Genomic DNA, 26060 nt, shown 5'->3' with positions numbered 1-26060 from the left:
TCTTTATCATTGATAGCATAAATTTAATCCTTCGTGTCTCAATGGGATGGTTACCATCTCATGACTACCCATGGAATAACTTCCCCATTCACCAAATTCTCTAGACTCCTATTAAGTGTTCAAAATGTCAGGATCAATTCACTACAGAAGAGTAACTGTCAGTAAACTGAATGCCTAACACAGAAGTCACCACACAGCGGTGAGGGCAGAAGTGGCCAGTGTGTGCTTGGCTGGCTCAGTTGAACTGTATAGATGGGCACAATAATGTCACCGTAGCCAAAGGCTACAACACACAAAGGTAAGCATCGAATTTTCCAGTGGCTAATGTGCAACAGTCTTGATAGTCCCAAACTATTTTCATATCTTTTTGAGCCTTTTTGGTTAGGAGGAAAATCGACATTTAACAACCCTAAACCAAACAACCCAAGAAAAATCTACTGAGGCCTTGACTCATGATGCAAATTAAGTATCTCTCAAGAGCAGGAACTATTTGAACTCAAAGTGTGTATGGTTGGTTTCACCGCTATCACTTTAGGGTGGGGTCCTTCTTCATCCCCTCTGACCTGAGGAAGACAGATCCCTGCCTGTGCTTTCCGCTCAGTGATCTGACCCTGGAAATCTACCTCACCATGTCCTGCTGTGAATGGCACATTCACAGCAGTGTGGTCCATATAACTCTTTCCTGGGTGGACAGTTTTCACTTACCAACAAGATCATGAGCTTCCTGGAAACCAGGTCTGTGATATCCCATATCTTGCATAATATCTAGTCAGTTAAATGTATACACAAATGAAAAAATGATTTTCTACCACTCCAATCTCTCTTCCTAGTCATTTCTAGATTCTTACAAAGCCAAATCCTAGATCTCTATCCATTTTTGAGACAGAGTTTCATGAATCTCAGACTGACCTCAAAATCATTATGTAGCCAAGAAAGACCTTCAGCATCTGATCTCCTTGCTTCCACATCCTGAGCACTAGCATTATAAAGCATATGTCACTTTGCCCAATTCTATGTGGGGCTGGGGGTTGAACCTGGGCTATTTGTGCATGCGAGGCAAGCATTTGATCAGACTCCTCATATCCCCAGACCTCAAGCCAATTCTCTGTCTTAATGAGAGAGAAACAAAAGCAAGCAAGCAGCAAGCAAGAAACAAATTTTCTTAGTGTATGTTCAATATGTTTATGTCACTAAACTAACATTATAAAACATACTAGAGAAAAAATACAACACTTTGGGGCTCAGGGTGTGTTTTATGTGTCTTCATCTACATGTTCGTTTGACTATTATTTTGACCTTTCTTCTTCATGGCCCATTCATAATAACAATTTGAAAGATCAATTAATATTAACAGAGCACTGAGAGGATTCATTGACGTGAGCAGATGTCATAACTTTTGCCGGTTATTAGTGAAGTCCTCTGCAGGCTGCCAGTCAGGCGCTATGGTGACGTACATATTCCCAAGGCCCTGGATTGTACCGGAAGCCTCATATGTCCCTCAGCTGGTGGGGTTTGTGGTTGTGGGGAATGTGTAGCCTAGATATTGGCATGCCATTATAGGAGACCGAATACTGAAAACACGGACAGGTCGGGTACGCAAACCACAGTGAGGAGAGTTCCCATTTCACTTCTCGGGACTACGGAAAATATTCAAGCAGGGTCGGATCCACATGGAGAACCACTTACCCACGACTTGCTGGCTCCTTCACTCTGATCCAAGGTGCCAGGAAGTGAACAATATTTTATATAAACACTGAGTTGTCACAAAACAATCACATAACAGCATCACATGCTCAAAGGATTCAAACTGGGTGCAATTTAGGACTGTCTGAAGAAAATGTTTATTACAGAAATGTGTAGCTCTTAAGAATTTGTAATCAAAACCTCAACTCTGAGGTATACAGAGGCGTGGTTACTATTAGTAAAATAAAATATGACATATGCTAAAATATAGCATATGTGTGTTCAGGAGCACAACAGACTGAAGGAAATCCCAAGAGTGCAAATTAGAAAAGAAATAGGAAATTAGTAATTACCCATTTACCTATTAATTACCTATTCACAGTCATTAGTAACTTTCAACAGATTAAAATCTAAGTGGAAAAACGTACAGTGTGGTAGACCTAGTAGACTATGTTTTATTTACCACTGGACTGAATATATTCTGGAATATTCCTTAAACATGCAAATCATGTATAAATGCCTGTTTTACTTTGTCTTTTAAAAAATCAGGAGCTATCTGACAAATGATCCCAGACATTAACTCAAGCCGTCAAATACACCAATTTATATGTACTCAGCAATTATTGCTCATTTTCACTCTTACCTTGACCTTTTTAGGAAAAAAAAAAAAACCAACACTACTATTCAATGCTGACTCTGCAATGTCTTGGGAGAGTGTCAGAGGGACATGCCATCCCCAGCGTTGCTGGCCTCCTCCCTCCTCCTTCGCCTAGCATCTTTTGCTGGTCCATGCACAAGAAAACACTTGGGCCTACCTGTGATAGTGATTGCCGGAGCCTGGCCATCTGTGTGCTATGGCCTTTGTTGTGGTCTTGCTCGGAAACCATCTGCTTCAGCTTCTCCTTCTCTATAGCGATGCTATTAAATGCAGACTTCAAAAGAGAATGCACTGAGCAGGGAGAAAAGCGAGGAACAAACAGTAACTGTAGCAGAACGAACACACAGGCTGTCAACTTCTGGACACTAGCTGGTAGGTGTTGAGACATTTTCCAGAAAGACTAGGTTATGGTCTGACTTAAAAAAAAAAAATCAGACCTTAGGGGGAAAAAAAACCCTAGCCTTAAATAGAATCATCTGAGTATCCATACTCTGAAAAAATATGCAACTGTAATTAATTAAAATGGAAATTTTTATATTTCATGCCAGATGAGCCAACACAGATTTGGAAGCAACATACAAAATACCAACATCAATTCTCAACATCAATACTTAGAAATTAACTTACATCTCAAGAAGGAAAAGAAAGCATGTTTTTTGTCATGTTTGATGGTAATATTTAGAGCCATTCTGTTAAAGTGTCACACAACTCAAGAGTTATTACAGAGTTATTTCCACAGTGCACCCCCCCACCCCCAAAAAAAGAGCATTTTGTGAATCCTGTCAACACAAACCGGACAGTAGACCCAGAAGTCCTGACTGGCTTCTTTGGCGTGGGAAACGATTTGGATTAAAAAGCAACCCTGGCTTTGCTTTGTCAGCAGTGAGTGTCTCGGTGCCAAAGGTGCTTTGATTTAAAAGCAACAGCAGGAACAACGCTTCTCTCCATTGCCTACATATTTAACAAGTTACGTTGGTAAAATCTGAGGCAGTCTTGTGGTTTGAACCACAAAAGGTTGAGCTAAGAATTCCTATTTTTATATTAACAGTGTTGCAAAAATGCGTGAAGTCTTCCAAAATAGACTTCCTTTTTTGAAAAAAAAAAAAAGCTACGCCCCTGTCTCACAATCTCTTAATTCATGTGTAACAATGCACCATCAGCGGAAAGGAATTCCATCAACAGCTGGAATTAATCCCACTGTTGACTTTCAAAGTTCCTCACAGTGCTCTTCCAGAGGCCAGTGAGGCACGGAGCTGCCGTTTTTGTCCCCCTTGCATGGAGGGTCTGTATGTCTGCTGAGAAAACCTGTAGTTTTAACAGAGGCTTTCAAAGTCTGGAAACTTGAGTTTCTTGGAAGCTTCATAGTTAAGAGCATTGCCTGCTCTTCCAAAGGTCCCAAGTTCAATTCCCAGCAACCACATGGTGGCTCACAACCATCTGTAATGAGGTCTGGTGCCCCCTTCTGGCCTGCAGACATACACACAGATAGAATATTGTGCACATGATAAATAAATACTTTTAAAAAAAAAAGACTAACCAAACAAAGCTCTGTTGGGGTGCCATCGAGTTTACCCTTCCCCTGTGCTGTGCTCACCTACACACTCCAACTGCTGCCACCCCAGCCCAGAAGCAAAGGCACTGGCTCTGATCCCGAGCTACACGGAATACCACTGGCTCTGATCAGGATATTAGCATCCAGTTTAACAAGGCAATTAAAAATGCATTTGTGAGGAGTTAGGAAACAGTATTAATTGACACATCCATAGAGAAAAGTAATAAAACGATTATTTCAGGATTATGAAATTGGAGTCACATCTGGTTGTGCCGTAAATATCGGACACAGGAAACTCAAGGAGTGGCACGGTGACCCGGGCGTCCACCTGGATGTCATAAAACAACGACCTTCCATCCAATTCGCCACGGCCTGAGAAAACACCTTGCTGTGTTACCTTTCTGTGCGATCAGACAAAATTCTTCTTGTAGCTTTGTATAATCCGTGGAACTTTCCAGAGGGTCAGTGAGGTGGCTAGGAGGGGTCTGGAACTCGGTATCTGCACAGAGGTTGGGGTTGGAGGAATGCAGACGCACTGGGGACATGGTGGCGCTGAAGGGAACCTGGAAGGGAAGGTGTAAATTATTCACGTGTCCCCATGTCCTGTTCCACCATCCGCTACACAGACAAGGTCCCTCCTATCCTTATTCACTGCTTTCTGATGGCATGCGTGGAGACCCTCAGTCCTCACCTCATTTATTTTGCAAGCAGTGTAGGTTGGGGAGAAGGGGTCTTGTTTCTGATAGTTCAAGAATGCCCAAAACTCTCTGAGTTTTCATTCTTACAAACAATAATAACTATGGAATGAAAAAGCAGACCTCTGACCTGAAAAATAAGTGACCTCTGACTCATCCTGAAAAGTAAGTGGCAGGGAAAAGAAGCCTGAACCTTGATGCGTGGACCTGTTCTCATCCTGAGGGCAATTTATGTTCACTTGTCTTTGAGCCTAGGCAGAATCCTGATAAATATGTAAAAACACACTTGAAGACTCACTTGGTCTACAGACACCAGAAAAAAAAAATAACAAGTTTATATTACATATATTACGTACACTAATGACTCAAGCCATCTAAAGGTATACTCACTAGAATATATATTCACAGATTAAACCTGTGCTGTGAGTCACGGCCATTGCCCTGGTGTGCCGCACACTATACTGATCTATAACAAACGTGGTTTATGAGCCTGCCACCGGTGCAAAGCATTAGGTAGTAAAGGTTGCATTACTCTAGACCATTCCCGATGGCTACAGGAGCTTCCCTGCCTGGACTGCATCTGGATTAGCCTTGTGCTGGGTGAAGGCAAAGTACTTTCTCATCCCTTTTAGAAGGATCAACCCAAGGATCACAAATGCTATTGGCCAATCGTTCTTGGAAAATGGAAATGCTAATTCTTCTAGCAAATCCACCAGAAGTGACTTTTCCCTTCATCTTAGGCGTTCATTCAGTTGTTCTGAGAAGCCATATTGTAGACTCTACAAAACGTGAATTTTCTACAATTGAAATGATAACTCTTTCTCCCTGGCGAATTTGTGTATTTCCATAGGAAAAAGGAGGCAAATCTTGGCTTGGGCATGGGGGTGGGATTTTAAAATGCTTAATTTTAAATGTATTTTTTGTTTAAATTTCATGGATTTGGTGAGATAGGATAGGAAAAAAAGGATTCTCTGTGTGTGTGTGTGTGTCTCTCTCTCTCTCCCTTGCTCTTTTTGGATAGAGAGAAAAAGAAAATCTGGCTTCTGGGCAGCACTAGCCTGGGGGCCCTGCTGATGCAGCTCAGCTCTGCCAGGGAGTAATCTCTCTGGAAAGCTACCAAAGGGGAGACGATGCTACTGAGGAAGGAAGAGAACTGGAAACTTCCCACTAACAAGTGTCTTTGCATGCTGACACACATTCTCGGAGGCATTCAGAGGGATCTTTTATTCTCAGCAGGGACAGCAGGGATACTGTGCTGGGAGATGTCAACAGCTGCCTATCTTGTCAGGCTCAAACTTCTTCCCAGTCCAGATTTGAGTCAGACAAGTTAGGAAGGAGTCACTGGAAAGAATGGGATGCGGGTGTTCCCTTACTCTGGGGACCCCTGTCTGGGGTACTTCTGTGGTAACGATGACAGAGGGCCTTTGGGAACACCTAAGAGAAGCATGGGGTCTGTGGAAAATGATTAAAGGTAGACAGAGGAACGTTAAGAAACACAAAGGCCGGTGTTTGGGTTTGGGAGATACTGTGTGTTGAAGGTCCTGGGAAAGAGTTTCAGGTCACTCAGTGGTAGCGAGTTTCTTGTCATCAGTGATGACTGGGAAGGGAGCTGCCACCAACTCCTTGTGCTTAGAGTTGAGAATCCTCAGTGCTGGATTTGGGCCTTTCTCTCTGCTCAGGAACAAACCTCAAGGCTTCCAGGGAGGAAGCCTGGTTCTGGAACTTTCTGATACTAGTAGCTGTAGTATGGAGTGGAAATGTTAGGGGATGCCCTGAAAACTCACCCACAAATAAGTCAAAAGAGAAGGGAATTGTAAGGAGACCTGCTGGCCCCAAATATAGCAAAGAGCACTGGGAAAGAACCCCAGTGTGTCCAACAATAATAAGTTTAGAGGTCTTACTCAACCGGGGTGAAAATCCCCTGTTCGTATTCTGCAGTTTGCGTTCAGGGATATGTTTGAGGTACTGGAGGCTTGGGGAGCCTCGGTGTTGTTCCATAGTTGGGGCCAGTGTTTCTGTGTTTCCAGTTTGAAGTTCTATGGGCTTTGGCTAGTGGAGAAAGTGGGTCATTCCAGGGGCAAGTGTTAAGACCCAACAAGAATAAATTTTGGAACCATCTCCTCAGGTATAAAGGTCACTCTACTCCGGAAGCCTGAGTGGAAGGGGATAAAACTGACAAGGATTCTGTGGAAAGATTCTAGACCAAAAGAGCTTCCTGTAAGATAGGGCAGGTTCAAACGTGGGGTAACCTTCCGTGTTGGGAAGAGGAGGGGCACTAAAAGAAACAGGGAGGCTCAGCCAGGCCACTGGAGTTGGGGAGGGGGCAGGGGGCAGTGGTGGATACTCCATGCCTCTCAGGATAGAGTCAGAGTACAGACCCAAGCAGGTTAGTAGCCAGCCACCCCAGTTATTTCCATAATTATTCCAAGTGTTGACAGTACCCTTTTTTCCCACTAGAATCAAAGTTATTTTTATAATTCCTGTGGTCACAGCTGGGTTGGGATGTGGGTATTAATGTTTCCTATTTTAAAGAGCCTTTTCTTTTGCTTCCAAGTGAAGAAAATACAAACCTACTCTAAGCAAAGGGGTGCTAGCCCTAACTTTATTATTTTCACTGTCTGCATCTAAAGTTTAAAAAACCAAGCCCAGGAAAAACATAATCACCCCCCCCCCCCCCGCACGCTCTTTTGGAAGGGTATCAGTGGAAGAAGCATTAGCCTTCTCACAAGGTAAATGAGTTTGGCTTTCCAGACTACGATGTTGTTTGTTACTTCTCTAAAGATCATCTGGATTTCTCTACTTGGGTCCTTTAACTGGTTAGACACGTCTACTGTCAGAATCTGTTATTGAACCAGGGGCAGAGACTTCATTAATCTGCATTAATATGTCCGCTGCACCAGAGTGCAATTTCAGGAATGACTTGGTTCAAATATTTGTAAAACTATCAACGTAGGCGTCTGTTCCCTAATTAATTCCAAATCACTGGTTGTTTCAATAAGCAAAAGTAATTCTATCCCGTGGTCTGGCTGAGCACTTACGTATCCCCCCCCCCCCCGAGCTGACCACGAAGTAGAAAACCAACAGCCTCCACACCAGGAGCTACTCTGCCGGGCAATCAAAACCTTCTCATGAGTATTCTTAGCAATTCCAATCTGCAAATATAGCCTAATGTTTGCAAGAATAAAATTGTAATTAACTCAGAAAATATTTAACAGATAAAAACTATCATACATGCTTACTACGAACTCGGGAATCTCTTATTTTTAAAAGTGAACAAGGTCTTGGGATGAATTAATATTATGATTGACTTTTATCCGGCACATGATTCTGTGGGGAGCTGTTCTGCTTCCTACTCTCTGGGGGACGGTCAGGATTCTTTACCCTATTGTTCTAGGTCCTGCTATTCTTTCGTTTGCCTCTTAGGGGAACAGTCCTCTACACACGGATTAGGCGCCATCTAACCCTGTGTGTGTTTTAACAACAGCCCTCTACACATGGATTAGACGCCATCTAACCCTGTGCGTGTTTTAACAACAGCCCTCTACACATGGATTAGATGCTATCTAACTCTGTGCGTGTTTTAACAACAGCCCTCTACACATGGATTAGACACCATCTAACTCTGTGCATGTTTTAACAACAGCCCTCTACACACGGACTAGATGCCATCTAACTCTGTGTGTGTTTTAACAACAGCCCTCTACACACGGATTAGACGCCATCTAACTCTATGTGTTTTAAATTTCCATACTATATTTCCAGTTTCCAGGTCAATATTCTTTCTAGAAAGCGATTTTCCTTGCTATGTCTACTTCGGATTCATGCAGAGGTGACATGAAAATCCATATTCTCTTATCCCCTCGCTTCTTTCTCACAACCTTCAAAAAAAAAAGGTAGCAAAAGTTCTAGCGATCAGCATGGAAAAATAAATAAATAAACCATCTCAGGGCCCCATATTCAGTTTGTCAAAATTAGTTAACCTTAGTTTCCATCCTTTCTTCCAACAACAGGAGAGGAAGAGGATTATGAGCTAGCTCTCCCTTTACCAAAACCAGCACCCACGTCCAATGGCTGCCATGCAAGGCGAGCCAGAGACCATTGGAAAGTAACGTCAGCTGGGCAGGCCACAGGTGATGCTCAACACAAGGGTGGCACCGCCCCCACAAAGTCACCCTTGCACAAAGGTCCTCGTTTGAGATCGAAAGCCACTCACTGTGGTAGCCACTGCTGCCGCTAGCCTCTGCCGGCGCCGAATTGTGTTGAACTGGCCCTTCGCAGGTGGCCCTTCCTGACAGTGAATGGGAGAAGAAAAGGGGGTAAAAACATGGGGTGGGGACGAAGAGGGTGGGATTTATGGGGGGGATGAAAGATAGTCAGACAAAGAAAAAGGGAAGTTTTAACTGTAATTGACTTTTCTTTAAAAAAAAAAAGCATTGGAACAGGTCAAAGGGACATTCATGCCACAAGGAATGTTCTTTATTCTCACTGCTGACCCCTCAAACATTGTGAATCCACCTCCTGAGTATCATCCCTGCCCCCCAAAAGATGGAGCACTATGAATGAGCACATTAATGAGGAGCCTGTGATTCTAAGGCAAAATGAACGTGCACACCGCTTTTGAAACATGGGATGACACACTGTATGAAGTCAACAGGCATCCAAACGGTAGTGAAGAAAACAGGCAAACTCAGGGGAAAGTAATTATATAAAATGTAATGGCAAAAAGAATGCATTCAAGGAAAAGAATAAGGGAAGAGAAACAGGATTCTTCAACCCCTTACTCAACCTCCTACCGAAAAGACTGCTGGCAGGGACTCCGTATTAGCATGAGTGCTGGGATCTTCAGCTTGAAGAGTTTCCCAAGGTGGAAGCCAGGCATACTGGATTGGGGTTTGGGGCAGCTAGGGAGCCTTTAAGTGCCTCAGTGTGTGGGGCCAATGCCTAAAACCACCAGTTATGAAAAACAGCAAGCACAGGTTTCATTTGGTAGCGTGCAGCTATGCACAGGCCTGATGAAGTCAAGAGGCAATGGCATCCCCTTCTCATGTTGTCTCAGCGCTGCAAACCCTGGCTCTTCAAGACTGGGGACAATAAACACTTCTACTTCCAGTTAGCCAAAGTGAAGTTTCTCAGACTAGCTCAACAACTTACATAACAGCAACAAAAACTCCAGGACTACTTTCATCTGTTTGGAATGACAGTTTGAATTCTCACATCTCCAATTCTCTCAATATTCCAAATGACTTTCATATTTTACTTCACAAATCTTTTGCATATTTATATGTGTCATATACACATAATCTATTTTCTACAAAATCTCTATACTTAATGTAATAAAAGGAAGGACTCATCTTCGCATGTCAGTATAATTTTGGAATGCGAGACTAAGTCAGATTCACATGAATGATGGGTAACTTGATTGACCACTATGTACCTCTTCCTACTCTACCTAATTCCTCCAGTATCTAGAACCGATTATCTAACTTACTCTATTAATAACACAGGGCCACAGAACTTCTCTTCTATAGCACTTCTGACTAAATACTGTTATTGATATTTTTTATGAGAACCAGAAAATCAGAAGTTTTGGGAGTCCTGGATGCCTATTTTCTTAAAAGATGCTCCCCACAGAAACTTCGAGACAAATGCTTACTTTGTGAGTTACACAGCAGATTTCTGAAAGCAACAATTCAATGGTATCTAGCTCAGATATGACCAAACAGGTCTAACATTTAACTTTTATCTTCAAGAAAGGTGAGCCATCTATCCTACCGAGAATAAGCTACTATCCAATGTCCAGGGTGACATGCTTCATTTTCTACTTTCTGCAGTCAACAACAACAACAAAAATAACCTATCTTAGAATTCTTTCAAGATGACAATGATTAGAATGATGGATGTGAAGTTCGATGACACAGTATCAACACGAATAATGATCACCACCCAACTACCACCGCCACACAGCCCAGCTTCCTTCACAATCGGCTCACGACCTAAGTTACAAACAACAGAAAGGGAGCTATCATGGCCCAAGGATCTCTTCTTGGCTGCAATAATGGTCATCCCGGAAAGTGAGATGATTATCACACAAATACTTGGCATCATCTGATGGAATTCTCAAAATCAAAAAGCTTTGGGAATAGGAAGGGGAAACCAGCAAGGGCGAGAAGAAAAAGGGAGCCGGCATCTTAAGTAAATGTTATGTCTTTCTGTAGGCAAAAGACAGTGGAGTAAAGCTGTTTTTGCCTGTGACAGACATTGCTGGGTGAACAGATTCAGCCCCAACGGGTGTGCATGTTGAAGGGGCTCCGGTCCTCTTCTGCTTACACAGAGACTCCTGCCAGCTCTTGGGAGACCTGCTGCCTTAGGCAAGCAGAAATCGTTGTGTGTGTGTGTGTGTGTGTGTGTGGTGGGGGTGATACCAAACTCTGAGGTACTTCAGTCAAATGATACACACTTTAAGTCCAATTGGAAGGAAATGGTCTCTAGGGTGATTAATAGCTTCCTGTCATCCAAAGTCTATGTTTCTACTGAAAACTACATCCGTTCCTCTTGGGCAGGCAAAGGGAGTGTGGGGATGAGGTGATCTCAGATGCCTCTTCTAAATCAGAATCATAAGGTTATCTGGGGCACTCCTTGGTCAGGCAAAGCAAGACAGCATCAGTGAAAAATTCCAAGTCTCTCAAAGATCTGCCTGCTTTTGCACTGATTTCTTCCACTCAAACAATCCTGATGAGTTCTCGGCACATTTATTAACCAGAACTATAGTCTGTTTCCTCCAGGGGGAATCCTGGGCTTGTGGTGGGAATCCTGACCCCACAGACAGCCAGGGGCATTGTGCTCAGACTTGCTGAGAGCTGGTCCACTCAAGACAATGGCCGGGAAGGGAATCTGCTCAGTGGTGTGCGCCATGAAACCTGATTAGAATAGCATCTATCCCAAGCGGGCATGCACTTTGGGTTTTAGCATTCTTCAATTCTTTTATTTAAAGAAAGGGTTCTTCCGGTTGCAAAAATGACTCTATTCTCTTAGACATGAGAACATAAAGGCTGAAAACAAACACAACTTATAAACTCAAAACAAACGACAATGTTGCAAGTTCCCTGTGAGATCATTTGGCCCATTTCCCCTTTAGCACGAATTTTATGAAGAGAATGGAAAACACATAAAGTATGTTCTTCCAAGGAACACGCAGAATTCCATTCATGGGCTGCAGATATTTGAAATAGAAATGTTATTGCGTAGTGCTTGTGAAAATTTATTATGAATTACATCAAATTAGAAAGCACGCCAGCAGTTTGTTATTGACACACTCAGAGTGACAATACAAAGAATGTTGTTAAATCAGCCTGCATTAGAGGAGAATTACGTTTGTTAATTATTCAGAAGAAATGGAAGAACAATGAACAGGAGTTACTTTCACCTTTGTGTTAGGATCTAAATTCACTGATAAAATTTTTTTAAAAAATCTGAAGTCTAATTTTAACTGTGCAGGTAAGCAATCATCTTACACAGCTAAGGTAAGAATAGTAGAGATTTTTGTCAAGATTTGAAAGTAGTATCATTTATGACATAAGGGGTTTGGGGCATTGACCATATTCTGTATCACTGAAATGCAAAGAGGATCAAATCTGAAAATTTACAACTATTTATTGCAATTAAAATTTTTACTTCAAGTAAATTTATCATGAGCGATGGAGATTTTAGTTCCAATTTTAGAGTGATCATTGTAGGCCAGATATGATCTACCTTTGTAATTACAGAATTTCAGAGTTGAGACAGAATTCAGTAATCAGTAAATTATTTCAATAACCTGAGCAGAGAGCAAATAGAGTCCAGAAAGTTGAACAGAAATACATAAATTATGAGGCCAGAGAATCATAGCAGCCACGCTGACTCCTATTGTTCTGATTTTTAACCTAAAGCACCCCTATATAAACTTTGGACAGGGTTCACCCATGAAAGAGCCCTCTGACGCTGACTACATAAATGAGGCCACACTACAGTCCGCTGGCTTTCCAGTTTTGATTTTCAAGTGGCTTTCTGTCTGGGTTTTAATGCTTCAAAGGCTGTGACTGAGGATGGAAATCCAATCATGTGGCCAAATTGGATCATCTTTACTTTTCAAGGTTTTTGGACTTAGGTCCAACTATCTAAAACGAATAATTCCATGTTTAGATGACACCAACTCCGCAGAGCACAAGCTTTAAAGTGAGTAAGCTATTCCTTCAACCTCATGCCCAGGGGCTCATCTGGAATGGATACAGATGTAGCGCTTTAACAGTGAATGAAAGCAGAAAGGGAAAGGAAAAACAAAAGGCTGTACCTGCAGTTGGATTTTTGTATCTTTGCTGACACTTTTTGTTCTCCAGCGTCTGGTGACCCGCTTGTCTTTCTTTGAAATATCTACACAGTTAGCCTACGTTACACAAATAGTTAAAAGCAACAGAGGGTTATTAAGTTCACACACACATGATAATGCACACACATAGAGCCCAGAAAGTTAGTAAGGAATCATTAGAACCCTAAAGCAAGCCAGCCAAAGAAGAAAGACATTAATACTAGAGCCAAAGACCTCTCTACAACTGACCTGTGAAAGTTATATTTCTAGTGAACGAAAATGAAAACCAGATTGGAGATTGTGAGCATCTTTTCTACACTAAAAGATGCTCATACTTCCAAAAGTTCTAGAACTTAAACTTTAAAGCCATCATTGTACATGGGGGAGTGATACAAATATGTATGTCCACAGTAGTCTATAATACATTTACGGATAAAACACTGATAAAATTCAGCCAGGCGGTGGTGCACTCCTTTAATCCCAGCACTTGGGAGGCAGAGGCAGGTGGATCTCTGTGAGTTTGAGGCCAGCCTGGTCTACAAGAGCTAGTTCCAGGACAGGTTCCAAAACTACAGAGAAACCTTGTCTTCAAAAAACAAACGAAATTGATAAAACTCTTCCTACTTAATACAAAGACACCAAACTTCAAGAGTATCATGAAGAACTCCAGAGGGGCTGGAGCCATGGCTCGGCAGTTGTTCTTTTATAGAGGACACAGGTTTGATTCCCAGCACCCGCACAGCAGCTCACAACCATCTATTATTACTCCGGTCCTAGGGGATGTTCAGGACTCCACAGCCACTGCACACATACGGCGCACAGATAGGCATGTAGATAAACACAGATACACATTAACTGAAGAAAGAAAATGACTGCAGACTATAAACCATAGATTGATGTTATTATAAACATTGCAATGTTCGTCTGAGTGTGGCTCTTCCCTTTTGAGTGCCCACCTCGCAAAGTCACAGGACAGTCCAGGAAGGGCTTACGTTGGGATCTTAGACCTTGTTACTGGGTAGTCACGTTTACCTGCATGTCAGTGAAGTTCGGGGCTGACTGGGTCCTCTGAAGTATCTCCAGGTTTTGCAGGAGCTTGCTAAGTTCCACAAGGTTTGACTGACAGTGTGCAAGATCTAGGGAAGACAAAAACGTCAGAACTGCGTAGAAATGGCGGAGACAATATGAAAGGGGCTCAGTCCACACTGTGGTAGGTACGATGCGGTCGACGGGTGGGCAGATCTGTATTTCTATAATGGTGATGCACGTAACCCAAAGGGTACCTTGCTCGGGGTCAGACCATGGGAGCCACAGGCGGTGAGAGAGTTCCAAACCCATTCTTACCACCTGCGGCTGTGAAAGTCGATGGTTTTACCCTGTCAAGCTGTGTGTGACTGCTTTCCTGTCTCCACAGTCTGTCTCATGGACACTCCAGAGACTTCAGCCGTCTTGTGGTTTTATTCCTAGGGGCTGTCTACTTGTTCCTCTAAAATGGTTTGCAAGGTGGCTGTGTGGAATTTGGGTGGGGCCAAAGTCAAATTCAGTAAAAACAGAACAGAGTAAAAATCAGTTAAACACATCTGTTCTTCAGCTCACTAATAATGTGGCAAGAAAAGATTCCTTTAAAAATCTATTGTAGATTCTTACTAATTTGAATTTCATCACTACAGAAAAAAATATGTTCCAAGAGCCAAGTAATTTCCCCATATATTGGTGGCCTGGATTCATATAAGTCCAGAAGAGTCAATCCCCTTTACTGTTAGGATTATAAATTGGACACACAATGGGTTCCATAAAACGCTATGTCTTCAAATTCAAACAATGAAATAAATAGGAAATGTTCCCTTTTTGAACTGAAACCCATCTCAGGAGTCAGCTTGCTCCACGGCAAATGGTCGGTATAGATTTTTTTTTTAAGTACAGCAAGAGATTAGGGGAGGGGGGAGTGTTCATGGTTTCATGGTTTGAGAGCAGCTTACAAACGAGACTCCACCCTGTCCCCACAAGGTTTAGATGATTGGCAGAAAAGTTTTAGCCAAAACGAAAGGTGGAGGAGGGCAAAGAGGTTGGGAAGAACAACCATCCAAAGGCACACAGCAGGACATATGTAAATACATCCATGTTAAAAGCAAAACAAAACAAAACATAACAAAACAAACAAACAAACAAACAAAAAAAACCCAGTTGCTTGAGTCTACAGAAGGCGGCCAGGTTGCAGGGGTAGGTAGGGCCAGAATGCTGAATGCACTGGCTACTAAATGCTGAGACAGGATTTTGAAGTAACACCCTAGAGACAGTGAAGAGCCCCAGGAGGGAGTCTGCACAGTTATTTTAAGGTCTACCAGGCTTGAGTGGGCACTGTGTGGCGAACAAAGCACCGACCTTGGGATTAGTGAACTGTGTGCTGGCTGCCATCCCAGCCTCCCCACGGAGGCAGCTCTAGAATCTCGGGCAAATGTCTGGACCATTACAAATTGCATTTTCCTCATCCGCAGAGTTCAGAAAGCGAACAGTACCTATGCCTCATGGCTGGATGCAACAGAATATTAGCTGCTAAGTATTGGCATAGTGCCTGCAAACAGGCTCACAGGTGATGATTTCCCATGAGCCTTTGAGAAGGATGACTAACTGAGCAGGAGACTAGGTAAGGTAAGGCAGTCAGGAGGCTGTGTGACTACCAGGGACAAGAAGAATGGCCGGTTGGGGTCACGAAGATAGGGATGGATGTCAGCAAAAGGCTGGTAAGGATAAGGACAAGACTTTGAACTGGCTGTGTGAACGGGGGGGGGGGGGGGGAAGAGGGGGGAGCTGGGTGCAACAATCACTGACGTGTGGGGCCCAGGTGTCGACACAGCCCCTGGGGGAAACCCATGAGGCGGGTAGGGTACATTCCTTTCAGAGGCGTGCTTTGCAGTGAGAAGGTCTGAGTTTGAATCCTGGGTCCTCTTTTGCAGCTACAGGGGCCGGGCTGAGATGGGGGAGCATCTTGAAGACGATCCTCAGCACAGGGGAAGCTGGGCAGTCTCTAAACACTGCAGGAATCTACAGGGCTTGCTGAAACTGCTCCGCCTCCTCCCACAACTGGAAGTTGTGAGTGGTGAATACGTCCCAGGAAATACTTTAATGAGATGTCATATGGACATGATCATGAATCTAAAACTTCTTTTAAATCATAATTTAACATGCGGACTAAGTTTGGGAGTTTGGTGTCTCAGAGAGTTGAAAAAATGCACATTTGGAGCTATTACGCTGGTAGAGTTTTTTAAAAAATGGTGAGGCCACCAGGAGGATTGGCAGATTGTCCATGTTTTCCTTTGTAAGTGAAAAAAGTCAAAAAGTTACATAACACCTGTTCTTATTATAATTTCATAAATAAACAAAATTAATATTAAGTTAAATTAAGTCAGTTGAATCTTACTAAACTCTCTCTGCATTGCCCTTCTATTTTTTTTGTCAGTTTTGTGGGTCGAATGAAACTGTTTCGGAATGGAAATGGTCTGTGGATAAAGCATGGGGCAATGGGTTCCGCTGAGGAAAGAGAAAGTTGTTGAACAGCCCAGGATAGAGTGGACAGGTCAGAAGACCCCAAGGCCTGTCCATGTAACCCCACTTCCAGGTAAGTCCAGACATGCAACCCTGGACCCTATGGTTTCCATCTGTGCTGACAGGGAACAGAACTGTTCCGTGGGCAGTACGACAGCAGAGAAGGGGGTATGGAAGGGACCTAGGGAGGAGGCAGCGTGGAGTCCAGGACTAATGGGGGAGCTCTTCAGGCCGCGAGGGACAGGTCAAGGCAAGGTCAAGAAGGAGCTGGTAAAGAGATGGAAAAAGTGGAAGAGCGTGGAAGCCAAGGCAGGAGAGAAACTCAGACCCACTTGTGAGGAGAAAGATCTAGAAGATATAAGACTAAGAAAAAGGAAAGGCCAGGTCACTCGGGGAGGTGAGGCTGGAGGCTGCGTTGTTTTGATTTCCACCAGCTTTGGGCTTGGGGGCTCACTCTGAGAGCCCCCCAAGGCAGGAACTAACCTTCCGCACACCTATCCATCTCTTCGGAGTCCTGCAGCCAGGCCGCCACTTTACTCTGCCCCGTTGTGCAGGTCGCAGGGAGGCTGTTACTGCATGGTAGAGGGGACTGCCATGGAAAACTGTTGGGCTGCATCTACACGCAAAGAGATGAAGGGCACAGTTTACACACGTGAAGGCTGAGTTCATGCACGCGAACAACACTCCATCTGCTAGCTCCCTCATCCGATGAAGAAAACAGTGTTCAAAGAAATTGTGACCCATCCTCACGAGGTGGCTAGAACTTACTCAGAAAGCTGTATCTGATACATACTGTAGGGTCCTCATTACAGTCTCCGGGACTCATGGCTAGAGGTCTCTCCTTCCCAGATCCTCCCTGTACCCTAATGTGTGATTCCTAAGCTCACTACCCACCAGAAAGCAGCCTAAGGATGCTCTGAAAACATTCAGAAGACTATATGAAAGGCCTTCTTGCCAAGTTGTCTAGAGCTGATAGCTTTCTCATGAAAAGGATTTTTATGTGAACTACAGCTGAACAAAAAATGCAGATACTAAGGTGTACAGCAAACAGCCACATAAACAGAGATTTGTTTCACAAGGAAGGATATGGCTTTAAAGCTGCATTTGACTCAGATACTCACTGGCAACTGATTCGGCCTCTTCTGAATGATAAGAAATAAATAATGCACACAGTCAGCAAACCCAGTCTTATTTATTACCTACACAGGGTCACAAACCAATTAACACGCAGGAGTCTCATAATTCGATATGTGGAAAGCAGGGAAAGGGACAAAAGGCTCTTTACTGCATTTTGATAAATGTAATGGAAATCACCCAGGGAATCTGAGCTCGAAGCCATGCCACTTGCAACGGGAGAAACAGGCCTTTTGTGGGAAGCAGAGCTGGAGAGTGTTCTTATTCCAGAGCGAACAGCGAGGGGAGGGATTTGGTTTCAGTCCCCCAATCTCAGATATCACCCAAGTAATTTAATAAATAAGACAAGAGACAGAAAGAATGCATCTTTTATCAATGCTTTGTGCCAAAGATACCAGCCGAAACTGGAAAAACCTAAGAATTAAAAATTAATGTTTTCTTTTTAAAGACCTGTTTGGGATACAGTTCTCATTAAGTTGGGACTAACCCAGATTCATCCCATCCTGTGATGAAAACGCAGGCAGCCCAGAGAAACACAGGGACTATCTTGGAGACCTCTGAGACCCCAAACCCCAATCCCCCTGGCTCGTGACTTGTTCTCCGTATTCCCAAAACTGGTTAGTGTTTCAGCCAACCTCATTCCTAGGAGAAAGGCCATCCGACAGTCTTTATCAGGAGTGTGACCACAGGGAAGTCATAGATCGGGTTGCCTTGTGAAATATAATGATTAGTGGGTTTAACTTATACACTAGTATTTTCCATCAAATAACAAAAGCCAAACATGGTAGATGCCACTAAGTTTGATAGGTTAGGTCTGGTGTTTCTCAATGAAGTTCTCCAATGCTATGTAGGAAGGAAACTATATAATCTAGGTATTATGGAGACTCATGTGGAAGCAAAGAGAAAAGGCAGACAATCCACTGAAACGTTTTTGAACCCAATCAGCTTCTCTGACCTCAGTTTGGGGTACCAAGCATAAAGCCACAACACCCCCGTGCAATGCAACCCAAGGACCGAATCAAACACAGAAACAGTTGCTTCCCAGCCTGTTGCTGTAACCTTGACTTTCAGACAAGAAATACCTCCAGCATTTCGGCAACACAGGCTGTGAATCTTAACACAACCCAAGGAACCACAGACTCTCTTGTCTGTGTTTAATGACAGGAGGCACTGCCTTTGGAAACAGCTGTGTGGCCACATCCCGGGATAGCGATGTCACTTGTACGCATGCAAACACAGCCTCTGTGACAGATTAGAGAGGAAGGACTGTCATATGCGTAACACACTTGCTCACTGAAACGCCACCGATACCACAGGACCTCTCCAGCTGACCTGCATTAACTCCGGGAGCCGGGGGGAGGGGGTACCGAGCCGCCTCTCTCTGGGTCATGTATACATTGTAACTCAAAGCACTGAGCTTCGCCATCAGAACTTCCGGGTCTCTTTATTACTACCCAAGAATTCCCAGCTGTTGTCTAAACAAATGTTTGCTCTACCTCCCAAGATTCCTAAAAAAGCCACACACACATGAGGTGTGTGGTCCACTTATGATAAAGGAAAAATAACTGGAAACGCTTGGTGATTCACGGGTCTGGCTCATCTTGTGATTAACTCAGAGCCAATGTCACTTGTCTCCTGGGTGTCAGGCTTAGAAAATCATATTCTCTTTCTGGTGTTTTCAAGGACACACGGCGACGTGTGTGTGTGTGTGTGTGTGTATTTCTAAGCGGTTTCCAGGCTGACTTCTCACAGCACGACGTCATACCTTTCCATCCACAACAGAAACGTTAGCAGCCGGGGAGGACTCGGCTGTCGAAGCTGCGGGGAAGATGTGGAAACTGGCATCTCTTGGCGATCGCACAATCTCGTTCTGACGGTACAGGCGGTGATGACGCAGTTTGGAGACCCAAGCATCAAACCAGTCCTGGGATTTCACCTGGAACAGGAAGCAAGGAAGGACAGCTGTGGAAACCGTCTCCTGGCTGCCACGGGCGAGGGCAAATCGCATCCCCCGCTAAGGCCGAAGGCCGAAGACAATTTCACCTTCAAATGATAGATGTGCTCCTCCGTGTCAAGGTCTATTCTCCGAGCTTTCTTTTTAATTGACATGACAGACAGTCCAACATCAATGCTCCCATGGACCTTCCCCTTTTGGATCTGAAATCAAAAGACTAGTGAATTATGAATAACGCTGGAAGGATATCTGGGCTGGTGTGTTCTGAACTGAACTGAGGGGAGCCCAAGGAAAATCTTAACTCACTTATGGGGGTGACTACATTCTTTTTAATGATGAGAAAGTGGCCAAGGTCTGAGGGCAGTTAGGCTGTCGTGATCACACCGATTTCAGCATGCAGTGCTACTCCTCTTCCTCTATTTTGGGCACAACTAGTGATGTCAGCTCTCCGTGATTCCAGATCGCTTAGCTTCTAGCTCCTCTAAAGGGCAACACCAATGAGTCCCAAAATAATCACTTTTGAACCGTGACCCAGAACACCCATGAATCAGCCGGATGGCAGCTGCTTGCATAGAGTTGGGCAGCTGAGATCAGAGATCAGGGAGCAGCTGGCCCCCTCTTCTGACTGTCCCCAGCTGACCAAGGACATAGCCGGTTCCATGGCAGAGGGGCAGACAAAACTAATTCTAAGCCCTTAGTTTATTGCCCTACACCACACGATAGGAGGGAAGGAAGAAACTTGGAGAGTCTAGTGCAAAGTACTTCTCAGCTATTAAGCAGAAGCAGTCTGGAGTAATCTTAATGAGTTGGAGTTCTCAAGACAAGAAGGTGAATGAACACAGGTTAAGTACAAAAGATTTTTTTAAAAAGAACTTTGACAAGAACAAGGAGGGCTTTAAATTTCAAAAAGCAAAGAACATGGAATTCATTTCAAAGAGTAAAGAAAAAAATAGTTTCTGAATATTCTCTCTAGGAGAGAAAGGGTGATATTATTAGTGTGTCACTTTTAGGCTTAAACTTCTGTTTAAAAACAGTTAAATACCCATGCGCTAGTTTGAGGGTTTTGTGCCATCTTGAGTATAAGCATAAAGCACACCTGCTCTAGAACCCGCAGAGTTGGCAGCTTGTTACAGGCACAGACACGCAGGAAGCTGGTGACTATGGCACAGAGCTTGCCCAGTCACAAGTGTTTACTCACTTCAAGCGGGAATTCTAACTGGACCTGCAAATCGTGTCCTTGGAGCTACTTACGTCGAGTGGAGCCTTTGAGTACTTCAACAGTCCATTGTCCAGGACAAAAAAGCGCTGCAAGAACCAAACAGCCCTAGTTACTGTTTGCACTCGGAATTACACAAATATTCACAAGCCCAGGTCCCAGGGGCTTGGCGTTCAGCTGCTAACGTGTTTGATGACTCTGATACACAGACTCAGTGCATCTGGCCACAGTCAGAGGTCAGTGGGTCTGCGTTCTAGTCAAATGACTTCTCGCTAGGGATGGGGTCTCCTCTCCATGGTCTGTATTCACCGGGGGAGGTCTAGGGACCTGCAGCTGAGACTTCATAAATGAACTGCTTAGAACATTATAAGAATAAGGAAAAAAAATAACCTGGAGAGATTATGGCAATTCTGTAAAGATTTCTATACTATTCTGCAGGGAAGGAGCTAAATTCTGGATTTCCCCCTGGATACTATGGAAACTTTCTAAAAATTCTCATGGCTCTTACAAGAGCCATTACACCATATCCACTACTAATAAATTGCTTAAGTGACCTTGGCAATTTGCATGTATTTTCTCCTTGGCAATCTGCTTCTATATTAGTAAAAGAGATTAAATATTATTTCCAAGATACCTTAAGAATAAAAAGGGGGCTCCACCTCTAGCTGGTAGCTGATGGTTACAAGGGCAGGAGGATCACGTTTTCCTTGGGGCTGCGGCTATTGGTCAACTGCTCATGTTCCAGCCAACAGCCCCAGGGAATATACATGAGCAATACTAAGAGGATCCGAGGAAACAGACATATATTAAATATATTAAGATAAAAAGGAAGCTGGTCGGTGGTGGCGCACACCTTTAACCCCAGGAAGCAGAGGTAGGCGGATCTCTGTGAGTTCAAGGTCAGCCTGGTCTACAAGAGCTAGTTCCAGGACAGGCTCCAAAGCTACAGAGAAAACAAAACAAAACAAAACAAACAAACAAACAAAAAACAAAAATAAGAGGATGTGTTGAGGTACTCTGGTGGGGGTGTGTGCTGGGGTGCTCTGTGGGCAACTGTCTGCCCTGAGGTCTGCTGACTACAGACTGAGTGAATTTGCCATTTTTAAAGTGCAAACACTGAAGAACTGTTTGCTGGTTTTTTTTTCTGTGGGCCGTTCAGTAAAAGTCGAACAGCTCTCGGGAGCCAGCCACCCTGTCTGTGGGCCCTCTTCCAGCTCTGCACATGTAGGAAACCCCTCTGTGGCTGGAATTTATTCTGCTGGAACATTTCCATGGGACGTATGAACTCATAGCTGCTGAGACAGCGGAACATCAGGTCCCCAAAGTCACCCTGCCTAGAACTCACAAAGGGCCACTGCCATCCCTGTGTTTGGGATTCTTGAAAACAGGTGCCTGCCAGAATAAAAAAGGGCCACATTAAACAAGCAGTTCAGTTGCCTATAACTGGGGCATTCAGAGGGGCTGGCGCCTAATCAATGCTTAGCGGTATTAGGGAGAGGAGGAAAAGCACTGTGGGGTGGGTGCTCTCTCGTCTTTATGCAAATATCCAGACACACAGTCCAGAAAGAATCCAGAAAGATGGCAGTCCGCAGCCATTCCAGTCAGAATGCCAAATGGAACCTAGCAATTCATCTATTTAAAATGGGGTTTTGGCCTGTTTTTTACTAATTTTAAGTTTCTGTTAAAGAAGTTTAGCCAGGAATAACTTAAGAAAAGTCACAGGAAAGCACCAAGTAAGGTTACTGGTGAGGAGACAGACAGGCAGCGGCAGGTCTACAAGGAATCACTGGCTGGCCAAAATTCAAGTTAGAAGACTGGAGAAGGGAGGAGGGAAGTCCTTGGTGTTGGGGTAACATTATGGGCTGGAGGGAGAGTTTCTGACAAGGGAAAGCTGTATTCGATGAAAGCCCCTTTGGCTGGCTTCCATCCTACTCTGGAGACAGGTTGGGGCGGCGTTCCTCTGCCTGTTTCTTTAAGGAAGTTGCAATCCATAACCTCTGTGCTTGGAGCCAGGAGGTGGCCATTACTCAAGCGTTTGGTTAGCAAGCCCATCTACTCTGAGATGAAGTTCTGCAGCAGAGCTGGCGAGTGTATGAAGCTGCTTTTGCCGGGAGAGTCCCGGAGGGGAAGGGATTCTATGGAGGAAGGGAAGAGAGCCTCTTCCTCAGTGACACAGAATTTGTTCTTTTCTCCTCCTCTCCTGTCCCTCCCTTGATTCTTCCCGCGTCCCCTTCTCTCCTTACTGGGCTTTTGTTTGCTGGTTTTTGTTTGTTTTCGAGACACTGTTTCAAACTCAAAAGCTCCAGTGACCTTTGCTTCCCACCTAGTAAGGACTCAGAGCTCTATGATGATGCTCTCAGCTTCAGTCAGAGCTCTATGATGATGCTCTCATCGGGAGTTAGTTACCTTATGCCAGCCCTTTAAAGGCCATTTTCTTTTCTTCAGCATAAACCCCTCGTGCCTGTCTGGTTTCTGGACATTGGTTTGGCCTATTTTCAGTCCTTCTATAATTTCCCAGCTGTCAGCTTCCTGAGGGAAAAGGAAAACAAATCACTCGTGTTTCGTGTTTCGTGCTTAATGAGACACATTTAAGGAGAGTCCTAGGCAGAAAGTCGCCTTTGATGCCGCCCTCGACTCAGCAACAGGATGAGTGACATTCTGGTGCTAATTGCAGCATCAAAACAAGTCACACACTTTCAAATGAAGCTCCCATGAGTTTCCCAGGTAGACCTGGAGGCAGGCAGACTCCAGGAGAGGGGCACTGGGAACACTGTTTGCTTGGAAGCGGAAAGGAATTTTGATTTCCTAACTCAGAGCATTTAAAATGCATTCCCCCCCCTGATGATCCTGGGCCCCAGAGGGGTTTTAAAGTTAGACATCTGATGATAAATGTTCATTCAGTGTGCAGACCAGGCTTTCTGTGCGGGAATGGAGAGGTTGCTGGGGTCCAGTGTGGAACAACCTGCTGGTACACCTATGCAGTGCTGTGGTCCTCTTTCTCCCTACTGCAGCCCTGTGCATCAAAGTGTGTACTAAAGCTTCATCCAACAGCGCATACCAAGAAGTCCAGGCTTCCCAAGAGGCATGTTTCCCCGGGAGCCCAGGGAGAGTACAGCTCCACAGCTAAGACCCTGGGTCCTAGATCGCTGGTAAAGCCTGTGCTTAGTGTACACAGAGGCCCTGGGCTCAGTCTCTCCAACAGCAAGAATAAGACCCAAGAATAAACAAATTTTTAAAAAGCATCTTGGTTCTAGAGTCTCACTCTTCCTGCTAGATAACAGATTAAATCAATTTCTTCCTTCATTAGACATGTTTTGTTCATATATGTTAGGAATATTTCCTAACAGAGCCCCTCAGCTGGGAAAAAGAACTCCAGTCAAACCAGATTAGACCAAATCAAAAATGCCCATGTTTAATGAATGCCACACTCTAGGCCGGGCATGGGGGGGGGGGCGGGCAGAGGGAGAGCACACGCAAAACCCGAAACCACATATTCCTTCTCTGGGCAGCCACCTAAATACCCTGTGTGAGTGGTCCTGACCCTCCTTTGGGGACGGGTCAGTGCTTGGCATGCTGAGAGTTGGAGTCTGGACCAATGCAACTCCCAGGCCAAGGGCTGGGGTGACACTCCCAACTTAATATTACAATATACGGTACTTTTTTAAAAAAGTGTTATCAGCATTTATAGATCAGACAATTGTTTTTTACAACTTGAAAAATCCAAATTTGCTCCTAGCTTATAAACTCTTGGTGACAGTGCTGGTCTTCAGTTTGCTGTGGTGGCCGCCACTCCACTCCTCTTGGCAAGCCTACTTAATCCTTACGACATCCTAGGTCTGAAAACCCCACAACCAAGTAATTGCCATGGGTCCATATGCTCTAGGTTAGTGGTTCTCAACCTGTGGGTCGCAACCCCTTTGGGGTTCACATATCAGATATCCTGTATATCAGATATTTACATTATGACTTACAATCGTAGCAAAATTATGGTTATAAAGTAGCAATGATAATAACTTTATGGTTGGTGGTCACCCCAACATGAAGAACCGTATTAAAGGGTCACAGCGACAGAAGGTTGAGAACTACTGGGCTAGGTGAGCACAGCCTAGCAACATTCTTACCATGCCCGATTCTAGAGTTTTGGCATGGCACCCAGAACTACCATCTGTACTTTTAACAGAGAAAGGTTTCTCAATTCCCTCACAAAACTGCACTCAGAGAAAAAAACCTCTCATCTCATCTCAACTCTGCATGCAGCCTCAGCTTCAGGGAGTGGCCATGCTAGTAGTGGCCTTTGGTAGTGGCCCGCCCTCAGCTGATCGGGTCCCTGCACTCTGAAAAGACTGTTACTTAGATCCATACGGAAGGGCAGAAGGAGAATGGGTTAGAGCACTGTATTTCAGGCTAGACCAAACCTGCAACTATGAGTCTCACAGTCTCAGGAAAGGAGGTCCCATTGTCGGGCACAGATAAGGCACACGGCATGGGTGAAGAGGGCTGTGTTCACCATCTCTTTCTCCCCGTCCTCATGCTAGAGGCTGCTTGCTTTGGGGCCAAGTCTAAGCTATGCCAAACCAAAATATGCAACATCCAGGGTGGAATTTTCTCCAAACTTTTGTCAGGAGATAAAACACAGAGATGGTCCCGTCTCTCTGAAAAGCCTAAAACCAGCACCGAGCCTGCATCCTTCCTAAACCCAAGCCCACAGCTGCCTCTCCCCACCTCAGGAAAGACCCTAAAGGTATTGTTGTTTCCCCACATCCACAGAGGCCTCTGAGGAATGAGCTACACATGGCTGACCTGTGGGTGTCTAGCTGGCGACATTGTGCGTTCTTCCCGCGATGCGCAACACCTCAAGATGTGGGTTCTGCTTGAAGACAATTCTAATTCTGCCAGAAACTGTGGTTGATCTGGGGTGCATGGGGTGGCGCACTCCTTTATTCCCAGCACTCAGGCAGAGGCTGGCAGATCTCTGTGAGTTCAAGGCCACCTGGGGCCCCATAGAGAGACCCTGTCTCAAAACAATGTAACAAAAGATACTGCAATTGACTGTTACTTAGATACAAATGTTTCTGATGAGACAGCTTTAGGCTGTGTAGAATGCCGTGGTTGTTGGCTGTAGCAAGCACAGGTGGCACTGTCCCATGACCCCAGGGGCCACATGGAGGCTCCCGAGTCCTCTTTCTTAATACTGGGGCTGCAACTCAAGAATAGAACCCTACTTATGAACAGCGTGAAGACCAAGGAAAGCAGTCAGTCCTGACGGAAATCATCAAGGACTTCT

At 44.4% G+C, this 26060-nt stretch overlaps 1 protein-coding gene across 11 annotated transcripts in view; it reads right to left on the bottom strand.

Annotated features, from left to right (window-relative positions):
* Positions 1–26060, bottom strand: part of LOC121439069 (oxysterol-binding protein-related protein 6) — a 157077-nt gene that overhangs the window by 28093 nt on the left and 102924 nt on the right. For 2 of the 11 annotated variants that reach the window (XM_041639550.1, XM_041639556.1), the window contains exons 5-14: positions 23183–23305; positions 20812–20865; positions 19650–19763; positions 19372–19542; positions 16956–17088; positions 13962–14065; positions 12915–13007; positions 8802–8876; positions 4291–4456; positions 2499–2632 (exon numbers count right to left, since the gene is read on the bottom strand). In XM_041639550.1, the coding sequence (XP_041495484.1) occupies positions 2499–2632; positions 4291–4456; positions 8802–8876; positions 12915–13007; positions 13962–14065; positions 16956–17088; positions 19372–19542; positions 19650–19763; positions 20812–20865; positions 23183–23305 (1167 nt within the window). Of the gene's footprint in view, positions 1–1686; positions 1711–2498; positions 2633–4290; positions 4457–8801; positions 8877–12914; positions 13008–13961; positions 14066–16955; positions 17089–19371; positions 19543–19649; positions 19764–20811; positions 20866–23182; positions 23306–26060 lie in introns of those variants that run through there. The other 9 variants (XM_041639554.1, XM_041639559.1, XM_041639549.1 and 6 more) reach the window with 8 other exon arrangements.

This window comes from Microtus oregoni, unplaced genomic scaffold (assembly GCF_018167655.1).
Source record: "Microtus oregoni isolate MIOR12 unplaced genomic scaffold, Mior012 000060F_001, whole genome shotgun sequence".
NCBI lineage: Eukaryota > Metazoa > Chordata > Mammalia > Rodentia > Cricetidae > Microtus > Microtus oregoni.
This window is presented reverse-complemented; position numbering and strand designations above follow the sequence as displayed.